Below are 12,281 nucleotides of genomic sequence, written 5' to 3' on the forward strand. Positions count from 1 at the left end.
ACCCACATATCGCACGACAGAAACGACTCATTCTGCTTACTGCAACTCTAACTCATGGTTACAATGAAGAACACAGTCGCCTTCTAACAAATGGTAGAGGACAGGTCGATGTTTTACTGACGTTTTACCTCCGAAACATCACAATATAACTATGGTCGGCATGTTTCAGTTTTTAAACGGCGCCACATATATGACGACACTTTAGTTTCTGAAACGCCGGTCAGCGCATGCCGGTTAATGAGATTCAAAATCACGTGGTCGCCTGCAGTCCAATCAGCGGTCGTTGAGACGGAGCGTCTTCAATTCATTTTTATAACTTTCTTGGCGTTATAATTGTTTTCATAATATGATAATTACATACTGTTAAATTTTTAATGTTTCTCCTCCCGGTAACTGTATTCCTGTTATGTCTGGGCTTTCCCTAATTGCACAAGCCAACGCTTCTACATATAACATGTACAGTAAGACTGAGAGGGGGCGACCTTGGCACAGACCTCTCATTTGTCTTTCATCCCAGCTTTTTTGGGGGTGACTGGGTGGGGGGATATTGCTCACAGCAAATTCCTAAAAACTCCTATTGATCATTGTTGCTCCCATAGATACATTTCAGTTTACCAGTCATGAGGCTCCAAATTATACCAGGAGTGGGGTTTGAACCCACGAGAGGATGCGCTCATTGGAGCTTAAGTCCAACGCCTTAACCACTCGGCCATAGGGTTTACAGGGATGGAGGACTCAAATGAGAAAATATCCAGCGAGCAGCAGTTTTTGGTGCAATGTTTCAAAACAAGCTATGCAGAAGAGCATGTTTGGGAGCACCGTACATCTGACTTTGAAGCAGATGGGCTACAGCAACAGAAGGCCAAAATGAGAGCCACACTAACAGCTACAACAACTTTTTCAAGAATATTATTTTATGACAGACTTGAGCATGAATGATGAATATGAATCGGAAACAACAATGAACAACAATGTGAAACTGCTCATGAATCATTTAATCTATGAGTGAAAGTAGTTTTCTTTAATCTCCTCCTCCTTTAGTTTGCCTCTCCTCTTTATAAGCTCCAGCTCTCTTCTCCTACTCACATCTCTAAACAGTAAAGATCATTTACACCTCACACTGACAACATGCTGTGGACCTTCTGCACTCTCATCACTGCTCTAACATGTAAGATCTTCTTATTCCATTTTTTAGTCCATATTTAGAGCTAAACTTTAAACTTCTATTTTTTCTGTGTTTCCTGGCAGATGTTGATGCAGTGATTGTGTTGACCTAAACACCTGCTGTCCACACAGTTTCTCCAGGTCAAGAAGTTGTTCTCAACTGTAACATAGAGAGAGATGATGGGAATTCTGTTAGATGGTATAAACAAGTTCCTGGAACGGTTCCTCAGTATGTTCTAAGATTTTATCATTCTAGCAGCTCACCCAGCTTCGGAACAGGATTCTCCTCAGACAGATTCAACTCTAAGTCCTCATCAAACATTGATTACCAGTTCATTATCAAGCGAGCAGAGACAGGAGACTCTGCAGTGTATTACTGTCAGACATGGGATGACTCTGCCAGTGCAGCTGTACCACAGTGATTTAGACAGTGACAAAAACCTCCTCATTAGTACTTCTGCTTTTTTAGAAACTTTCACATGCAAAAAAAAAAAAGACCCATAAAAGAAACCCTGTAATGTGCTATTAAACACTAAATCCTCCATTTTTAAATCCTTTTTAATCTTCATTATTAACGGCATAAAGAGGAAAGCACTGAAATATGTACATCTCATTTACTCACATCAGCCCGAACAGATCACATAAACCAAACTATCCAACATATAGTATTATATGTTGCTGCAAGCTATTCTTAATAACAGAAATTTTATAGATACTACTCACAGGTCTAACTGTCCAACAGCAGTTTAACTTATCATTTAAAAAAAAGTGTAGTTAACATGCAGTTTAAAAAATATATATAAAGCTATACTGAAGCTAGTTTAGAGCTTCTACACCATCTTCATTTACATTTAGTTTTGATTATTCAGAAACATATTTTTAAGGCAGAAGGAAAATATAGAAGTGTGAGGATAAGGACACTAGTGATAAATCTTTGATTCTTTTACAACCATTTTTAAGAACACGGTGTGATTTATTGTAGCTATTGTATTATTATGGTATATATTTTTCTATCATTTGTAAAAATGATGACGATCAAACTGACTGACATAATACTCATGGGAAGGAAATATACAGTATTTACTCAGTGTCTTTTCTGCACACTGCAATTCTGTCAAGAATACTTGAATGTGTTTTAAGTATTTTACTATTGGGTGGCTGTAGCTCAGGTGGCAGAGCAGGTCAGCCACTAATCAGATGGTTGGTGGTTTGATCCCAGGCTGCCTCCTGGCTGCATGCCAAATATCCTTGGGCAAGATACTAACCCCATGTTTGCCTACTGGTGGTGGTCAGAGGGCCCGGTGGCGCCAGTGTCCGCCTCTGTCAGTGCGTCCCAGGGCAGCTGTGGCTACAATGTAGCTTGCTATCGCCAGTGTGTGAATGACTGAATGTAGTGTGAAGCGCTTTGGGGTCCTTAGGGACTAGTAAAGCGCTATACAAATGCAGGCCATTTACTTGTTTAAATGATTAGCACTAGTGCTCATAAACCACAACGTAATGATCTGTGAATGTGCTTGAAAGCGATTGTTTACAGTACACAGCAGTTATGTTAAAAATATGCTTCTCTGTTATCCGAAATAGAAATACAAAAACTAAAAGTTTTTTTATTTGCAAAAACTAACAGATCGAAAAAATACATCCCCCAAACAAACAAAACAAACTTTGTTGTTGATGACTGATGAATAAAAATAACAAAAAAGAATGCAGTACAGTAGAATTGTATTGCATGGGATCATTTTACAAATAAACTAATGCCAACAAATAACTAAAGCACAATAAACAAACATTGAGCTTATTTGAAATTCATCCATCCATCCATCCATCCATTTGCTTCCGCTTATCCTTTTCAGGGTCACGGGGGGCGCTGGAGCCTATCTCAGCTGTCATAGGGCGAGAGGCAGGGTACACCCTGCACAGCATCAGGAAAAAGGAGCACGAGAAGCTTGAGAAATACCAAAGGCTCAGAGAAGAGCTCGAGAAGATGTGGAGGGTTAAGGTAACAGTGGTCCCAGTGGTAATTGGAACACTCGGTTTGGTGACTCCCAAGCTAGGTGAGCGGCTCCAGCAGATCCCAGGAACAACATCAGAGATCTCTGTCCAGAAGAGCGCAGCCCTAAGAACATAAATAAACATAAATCAGAATAAATTTGATAGTATTGACATTATATAAATTAGAGATGGACCGATCCGATATTACGTATCGGTATCGGTCCGATACTGACCTAAATTACTGGATCGGATATCGGAGAAAAATAAAAAATGTAATCCGATCCATTAAATATCACGAAATCACCTCGCAAAACTTGCAACATGCCGTAACTCACCTCAGAACGTTAGCACGTCGGAGCAGTATGCATCACGTGATAGAGCGGCTGTGGCATGCGGGACCTGTCGGTGGTCTGGATAGCATTTGGAGCTTCGCTAGCAACCTGGCATTTCATCTCCGACAAAGTTATCCCCGAGAGAAGTAAAGCAAGTGTGTAAGTCCATCTCTGAATGTTTGTAAAGCATTCCTGCGTTAAGCTTAATAAGCGACTGCCTCTTCTTGCTAACAAATGCACAAAAAAACCCCCAAAAAGAAATCTTTCTACCTTCTGCAAAGTTCATCGCCCCAGAAAGACAAGTCAAAACAAGTAAAAAAAAAATAAAAATGTAACAGCCTCCCGATTATGACCAATATATCATTTACGTCACTGATACATCCGTAACTGAAATTAACTCAGAACAATTTGTTTATTTTTTTAAATGGTCATTCAGAATCAGAAGATTATTTACGGTGATGTTTTTGGTGGGAGTGAAACAACAATCTACTGATAAAACCAATAAAAATAAGATATGATAATAAGAAATAACCACTGTTGGAAGCCTTATTTACTCTTATCGCCTTAATCATGTGCAGTAATTAAAGTTGAAATGAGAAACTTTGCATTTGAAAGATGCTCTTCTACTGGGCACTCAAAATGCTTTCTTACAACAAGCATCATTCATCCACACCTTCATACATAATGTGCGCACATTTTAAATATAAATTAATATTACTGTAGCAGTATTTTTTTTTTTTTTAAAAAAGATAAAATGGCCACATTTAAGAAGGCAGGACCTGCAGTTATTGTCCTTTTCCAGACATTTATCTGGCACTTACTTTGGGGTTTTCTGCAGCTCGTCCTCGGGGCCCTCCAGACACAGAGACAGCAGGTCGTAACCCAGGATCTTCTGGGCTATGGTGAACATTTCTTTAATGTTGGGGTATTTCAAAAGTCCTCTGCCCATGCCCACAAACTGGCTGCCCTGACTGGGGAAGAGGAGCACGGAGCAGCCGCTGCTTTTGGGTGAGGCGCCGCGGCTGGCTCGCTGTTCGGGGGAAAAGCGGGGGCTTCAGCCGGAGGAGGGTAATCTCCAGCCGTGGAACCGGGCTTGTTGGTGGACAGCGTCCTGCTCAGAGAGACCAGCGACCTGACCTTCCCTCTGGAAGATGCCGCCATCCTGACTGCCACTGATGCCAACATGAGCTGTTCCTCATCCAACGACGTGTCTGCAGATGAAATAAGACGCACAGCCCGCCCGGACAAACTGTAATCACCAAAAGAGTCAACTTTGCTTGAACTCAATTCTGACATCTGCTCGGCATGACACCTCACAGGGAGACGAAAACAACCGCCAGAGGAAAGAAAAGAACAAAATCTTCAGCGAAGGAAGATGATATCTCCAATAAAACTATTTTTGAAGCCATTATGGGACTTGACAAAAAATTTGAAGCACAACTGGAGGATATCAAGGAACAAAACAGACAAAGTGCAGCTATGGTTGCCAGCTTGGCTAAGGCTGTAGAGTTTAACGCTGCAGAGATAGCTGATTGCAAACTGAAAGTTGTTAAACTGGCAAATGCGAATGAACTGCTGCTTAAAGAAAACGAAGACTTGAAAAGAAGAGTGAGAGAACAAGAGCGCTACCGAATGAGGTGGTGCCTAAAACTGAAAGGGGTGAAGGAAGACAAAGACGAAAACATTAGAGTGAAGGTTTTGCAAACGCTTCAGAAGATTGCCCCTGACTTGAACTTAGAAGAGGCTGTTGATATTGTCCACCGCTTAGGGAAACAAGTTGATGGCAGAAACAGAAACATCATTATTCTATTCACACAGAGGCGAATTAAAGAAGAATTGTGGAGGCGGGTACCAAAGATTCTTCAACCTGCAAGCAAGAAGGCATCAGCTTCGCAGAGATGTTGCTGCAGGAGGACATACAAGATCGACAGCGCCTATGGCCTCTGGTGGAGGAAGAAAGACGTGCAAAACTACAAATATCTGTAGTTTCCACTCCGTATATTTTCAAAACAAACTCGTTACTTTGGGTTTAACGCATTTGGGGGAAGTTAATATTTCACGTCACTGCAGGCCTTCAAACAATGAGATTTGAGCCTAAACAGTGAAAGGCAGTCGCGTTTTAATCAGTAGAGGATGTCGCATAAAAAGAGATGAAAGAACAAACCATGTACTGTAGTGTTGATTTATTTATTTTTAGCACAACACCTGAACAACCCCACGTGCCCATAATTTGCGGTACTTCAGAAAAAAAGGAGTGAACATAAAAGGGAGTAAAATGTTGTGTCAGGTAATTTCAAATGCAGCATTTCTATCACCTCAACAAACACTAACTGTGTTACAGTGTGTTGCTATCTAAAGCTCTACTTGCTGTATTTCACAGGAAGAGAAAGAATGAGAGCTAACTTCACTCAGAGATATAGAAAGAAAGAGAAAGAAACCAGGCTGTATTTAAAGGTAAGGACTGCTTAGTGATATTTGATAAAATGTAGTTGTATTTTCACAGGGACATAAAGTGCTTGTCTTACTCCCTTCTTCTAGCTCGAAATTACTTGCCAAGTGGTAAGGACCGTTCATGGTCACACGGTGAGAACATTGGTGTTGACTATGAAGAGATAGGGTCAGACAGGGGAGGGGCCAGTCAGATTTATCAACTCAACCTCCTTAAAGCATGGAGAGAGGCTGAAACCAATCTCTGGTGAGCCCGGTTAAGGAAAGAGATGAGTTGGTGCCTGAGATGCCAAATTCCAACATCCTCATTCCCGCCATTGAGATAACACTCTCACACAGGCCCAGAGAGCAGATGTTGCTGCATTGCAGATGTGTTATACCCCCTGCCCAGCCGAATGACTCTCAAAACGAAAATTTTGCAGAAAATCAATGTGATCGCTTGAATCACTGGAATTATCATCTCGATATCTCTTGTCCTTCTTTCATTTCAGACGTCTTGAAAACAAGTTTTAACAAAGTCCTGGAGAAGTGCCCAATGCTGGAGGACCTCCTGCTTTACCCCTGGCTCAGATAAACTCCTCTCTGACACAAACACACACGCATACTGAATTCACATCTTGCCATACAAATGTGATACAGTAACCAACTTTCTTTCTTTCAGAAAGAAAGAAAATTGGGAGATTCAAAAATTTCCTCACAGTAATGTTTGCATCAGTCTATCAGACGAATCCCCTCCAAGTCCAATATTTACATCAGTTACAGTGATAATGCTTGGTGTCTACTTTCAGCCACCGCAGTAGAATGCCAGGAATGAATCTCATTGAAATTGTAGTTGCATTTGCTATTTCATTTAATTGTCATGGATGATACACAGATAACCCAACAGCAAACAGAGGAAAACAATGGGCTTAAATACACAGAGGGATAAATGAGGGAATAAGACACAGGATGAGAGCACAGCTGCGAGAAATCACAAACAACAAGACCATGGGGAAGGAAAACTGAAAACACTAACATAGTCTAAGGAGCTTAGAAAGAAAACGTCTGGACTTCTTTAAGTTGCTTGAAGATGTTCAAGCAAAGTTTAAGTTCTTTTCATCCGAGAAGGTGAAACATCTTCAAGCAACTTCAAGTCCAGACGCTTTCTTTCCAAACTCCTTAGACTACGATGACCTAGATGACTGAGAACCTTCACAGACATGAAAACACTAACACAGCACACATGACTATCAAAGTAAAACAGCAAACAAGAGACTTTTACAAAGACACAGAGTTGACACAGAGACATGACTGACTGGGGAGAAATTGGGGAACATGGAAACAAGAGTGACTAGACATGACACGTGGGACACAGGGGCAAGGCAAAGTAACAGAAACCTAAAGCCTAAGAATATAACACAAGAAGAAAACAATAAAGAGAACCAAAAACATACATAAGAATAATCAATGAATATAAATGAACAAACACAAAACACTGGGTCACAGACTCACTACCATGACAGTTAAATGTACATAATAAATACTTTAAATCAGATGACAATGTAGCTGACACTGTGTTTATTATAATGTGTGTGGTCAACCACAAATCTTCATACTGTCATCCATAGATGAGGTCTTTATACAAATGATGAAAGATAATGAAAGAAACTGTTTAATTGATATGAAATGATTGAATTATAAGAAATATTATGGCTTTGTCTGCCAGTGTTTTTCTGTAAACTACTTTGAACTACTGGCAGTCAGTGAAGTCACTGAAAGGCAAGATTCTATGTTGTGTTGCCGTAGTTTCCAGAGTTTACTTATAAAGCTCACTTACAGAATTCAGTTAGAAAAGTCAAGCATTTGAAGGGTGCACATTTGAAGGAATATTAACTCAATCTTAGCTCATTACGGTTTACATTTTCGATTTTAAAGGGTCTCTGAAATTACAATGAAAAAGGAAACAAGAAAAATTGCCACTCCAGCCGATAAGAAAGATTCGGGAGATCAAGGTAAGTAAAATAATAAAATCAAATCCTGGTAAAATCCAAATCCTAGAAATGTTGACACTGTGTGAATCATTTTTGGAGCAATTGAATCATATGTTTAATTGAAAATAGCTTTAATACAAGATGTCTAATCAAAGAAAGGTTACCGGTCTTTTGGTAAAATAATGTAATAAGTTTATTCTTGGACTCAACAGTAAAAACAGACCAACAAGTGCCATCAAGATCTAAGACTTAGTAAACCTAGTATCAACTCGCACTGATCAGTTATTTTTTTCATCCCAAGATTAAACTTGTGATCATTTAAGCAAAAGCAATTTCAAATTCTTTGCCATCAAACTGCTTCCAGTCTTGATGTCGGGGACTCTTTTTCACCACTGTGTTGTTGTCGTTTATAGATTGTAAGAGCAGGACTGCTAAAAGAAAGGCCAGTCCTGAAAAGAAGACCCCAATGAAAAGGAGGAGGGTCGCTGAGCAGGCTGGTCCTTCCACCAGCTCAGATGTGGTCAAAGGAGTGAAGCGCAAGGTTGTGCAAGATGAAGAGGACACAACAAAGAGAGCAAAGAGGGCTAAACTTCTTGACCATATGAGCGGTGACAAGGAGCAAGCATCCTCCTCGTTGGACTCTGGTAAAGGTAGGCTAATTAGTTGAATAAGGGGGTAGATTAAGTGTGGTTGCTAGGTTTAAGATATTGGTGTTTAGTGTTTGTGTCTATCATCCAGTGAGCTGATATGCTTTTGGTGTTTTCCACATCTCCAGACTTGAACAACAAACAGGTGTGCGCAAAAAATGGCAAAAGAAAGGCCACGGGAGACGACAGAGAGTCACCCAAGAAAAAAAAAAGGAATGTGGACCAGGACAAAAAATCAGTGGCAGACCAAAAACGTAAGTAGCAAGCAGCTTGGGTTTTATATTCAGGGGAAGGGCAAAAGGAACATTTAGGCTACAGAGGAGAGTAATTTGTGTCACAGCTGTAATAAAACAAGATTTGCTGTTTTGTCTGTTCAGGTGAATTCCAAGCCAGATATGTGGAGGAGCACCAGCTCGGAGAAGGAGGCTGCGGAGCAGTGTTTTCTGGCTACCGGATAGAAGATCGTTTTCCAGTAAGTGTTCAGATGATGGTAGTAAGACAGGCAGTAACGCAGATAATGGATAATATCGTAAACTGAGACGTCTGCTGTGTTTCCACCTTTCATTATGTCATACTGAGGAAATGCTCACCAATGCTCTGTGTCTTCTAGGTTGCCATCAAACACATTCCCAAAAATAAAGTCTACTGCAAAGTGGCGGTAAGCGTCCAACACTTGAATTAGTTTTACATTACTGGATTGAATGCGGCGTTCCTCATCATCCACTTTGTTGTAATATTTCAGGATGAAAGCGGGAAGATGCTCTCGGTGGAAGTGGCCATTATGGTTAAACTTGCAGGTGAAGCAGAAGGGTCAGTGGGAATATCAGCACCTGTGTCCTTGCTGGAGTGGTTCGACCTTGGCAAAGAGCTGATCCTGGTGCTGGAGAGACCTGTCCCCGCTGTGGACCTGCAAAAATACAAAGCAGAATATGGAAGAACCTTACCAGAGGACAAGGCCAAGGTAGGTTGACTGGGAGAGCCTTAGACTGTACAGCATTCAATCAAGGCAGAAAAGCATTAACTCATTATTGTGTTTTTCATCTTTTCCAGGTCATTCTGAAGCAACTAGTTGATGCTGTAAAGGAACTTGAGGATAAACACATCTTTCATCGGGACATCAAGGGAGAAAACATTCTGATTGAGACCGGCTCCGATGTGCCTCGAGTTCGCATCATTGACTTTGGACTGAGCTGCTTTGTTAAACAGCGATCTCTGTATCGCGTCTTCTATGGTAACATATTCTGCTCCTGCTTTTCACAGATGTAGCAATTTGTGTCTTTTGTTTTAGAAGAAATTGTAATTGTGTCTGTTTGTTAGGCACTCCTCTTCACACCCCTCCCGAGTGGTACAGGAGGAGCTGCTACAGGTGTGGACCCACCACGGTGTGGCAAATGGGAGTGGTGTTGTATGAAGTGCTTCATGCACAGCACTTTAGTACCGAGAGGTTCCTCGCAAAGAAACTGAGCATCAAAAAGCGTCTGTCCACAGGTAAGAAAACTTCACACTTCCAGATTCACTGATGTCTTGGATCACTAGAACTATCATCTTCATCTTTTTGATCTTTTCTTTCTTTCAAGAATGCCAGAATTTCTTGGAGGCATGTTTAACTATAGCCCCGGAGAAGCGCCCAACACTGGAGGAGCTCCAGCTTCACCCCTGGCTAAGATAGCACACACAAACACACAATTCACACCTTATCATATAAGTGTGATACATTGTGGTAACCTCCTTTCTTTTTTCTGTTGGACAGGAATGGGTCAATCTTAAAAAATAAATAAATAAAAAATTAGCTTTTTCGGACTTCCTGTAACCCCCCCAGCCATCCCAGGAAAGGGGATCTCTCTTTGAATGGGCTTTCCCGAGGTTTCTTCCCATCGATCTGGCCCCCTGGGGAGTTTTTCCTCGTCTTCATAGAGAGCTTGGGCTGGGTCAGGAGCTCCATCAAAACTGTCTTTATTTGATGACATTAAAGTCATCAAATAAAGATGTGTTTTACTTAAAGTAAAATTGGATCAAAATAAAACTTGTTTAATTCATCTTTGCTGAGGATTCTCCTTCATTACTATTTTGTTTTGTTTTGTTTTTTTTACCCATGGTGTATTTTGACAAATAAGAAAACTGAATCAGGTTAAAGTGTGCACAAAGACAGTCACACTGCAAATGATCTGAAGACTTGCATCTGTTGCTCTAACCTCCAACTAGTTTAGACAGATTTCCAGGTTCTACCAGAGGTTTTTTCCTTCAAGAAGGGAGTTTTTCCTTCCCACTGTTGCTGAGTGTTTGCTCATAGTGGGTTGTAAAAGCATAAAAGTTAATAAGAGGCATTCATAGCAGAGTTATCACAGAGGGAACTATATAGCTTAAATGTACAATTTCTACAGGACGAATTATAACTTCATTATGTATAAAAGCTTCTGTGGATAATTACTCCTATTTGTAACTTTACACAAGAGAAAGTTTGGTGTCACACTATTTATAACAGGTTGGGTTTTGTCCTCTGAGTTGAGCCTTTGGTTGCAGTTTATTGAAGAATTTCCTCTAAAGTAGCTGTTGATAAAGATTTAAAGTCCTGTTTATATACAGAAATATGCTTTAGTTCATGTTTTTTACATGTCTGCCTCAGTGGATCAGTAGAAGATCTGGCACAGGAAACTAGATGATGAAAAAAGGGTACGAATACACATATATATCTATATCTATATAGATACAGATATATAAACACACACACACACAGGTTGCAACGTAGTATTTTCATTTTTTCTTAGCATTTCTTTAACGCCTTGGTGCAAAAGAATACCTGCATCTGTGTGTTGGAAAAAAGAACTACAAATTTGGAAAGGAATTTATTCATGTTCTTACTCATAGATGGAGTACATGGTTTAAAAAACACTGAGGAAACAGATATGAGGCGGCTGTATTAACATAAAAACATTAATACAGTTAAAAATGAATAAAAAGTTGCACGCTTAAACTTATTTCTCTACAGTTTGTACAATTAATCCATGTAACAATAGGTTCTCCCTTAATATAGTAGTTATTAAAATATCTTTACATAAAAATACATTTTTAAGTACTCTCCAGTGGAAGTCTGTTGTGGCTTATGTTTCTAAATGACACAACCATAAAGCAGCCCACAGAATATACAAATATGTCTTTGATAAGTGAATGTTGGCTCCCACAATGGCCTGTTAAGTTATTGCAAAAATAAATTACTACGGACGTGGGTTACTGACCTGGCAACCTGGCTGCCCCTGGGTGGGTCCGGGATGGGCGTGAGGTTCTGGGGGCGCTCCGTCTCTGGGCTGGGGCCCGGGCCGGGCCTCGGGGGCTTGGGTCCTGGTTGGTGTGCTGCCGGGGTTGTGGGCGGGTGGGTGCATGGGGGCTCGGCCCTGGAGCAGGGTGCCGCCGGTGCATCGAGCCGCCTGGGGGGCTCTTCAACTGGTGGGGGGGGATGGTCACATCTTGCAGGAGCTTTCTTCTCTTCAGGAACTCTCTGCAGGAGGGGGAGATACAGGAGAGGTGGAGGAAGATCTCAGCCTGGGCGTTTACCGTCTTATGTAGTCTGGAAGATGTGTGGATGGTGGGGTGGGTGCAGTTTTCTCTGTGGTGGGGTTGGGTGGACTGTCCAGGGCTCTGTGGAGCCGGAGGGCGCTACTGCACTGGGCCCCGGTCTGATGGGCCTGGGCCCCCCTTCCCTGGCGGGTCGCGGAGGGTGGGAGTGCCTACTGGGG

General features: G+C 41.2%; 1 protein-coding gene across 1 annotated transcript; it reads left to right on the forward strand.

Annotated features, from left to right (window-relative positions):
• The first annotated feature begins 6,994 nt into the window (after nucleotides 1–6,994).
• LOC147312648 (serine/threonine-protein kinase pim-1-like) lies at nucleotides 6,995–10,621 on the forward strand. The gene is made up of 9 exons (XM_086264243.1): nucleotides 6,995–7,924; nucleotides 8,317–8,553; nucleotides 8,679–8,804; nucleotides 8,928–9,022; nucleotides 9,161–9,208; nucleotides 9,293–9,511; nucleotides 9,601–9,781; nucleotides 9,868–10,038; nucleotides 10,128–10,621. Exons 1-9 carry the CDS (start codon nucleotides 7,864–7,866, stop codon nucleotides 10,217–10,219), a joined length of 1,230 nt encoding a protein of 409 aa, XP_086120369.1. The 5' UTR covers nucleotides 6,995–7,863; the 3' UTR covers nucleotides 10,220–10,621.
• The last annotated feature ends 1,660 nt before the right edge of the window (nucleotides 10,622–12,281 follow it).

The sequence above is a fragment of the Aulonocara sp. 'chitande type north' Nkhata Bay genome, linkage group LG15, assembly GCF_057382095.1.
Source record: "Aulonocara sp. 'chitande type north' Nkhata Bay isolate Kocher_YH1m ecotype deep benthic linkage group LG15, A_spYH_male_GT1.1, whole genome shotgun sequence".
Classification (NCBI taxonomy): domain Eukaryota; kingdom Metazoa; phylum Chordata; class Actinopteri; order Cichliformes; family Cichlidae; genus Aulonocara; species Aulonocara sp. 'chitande type north' Nkhata Bay.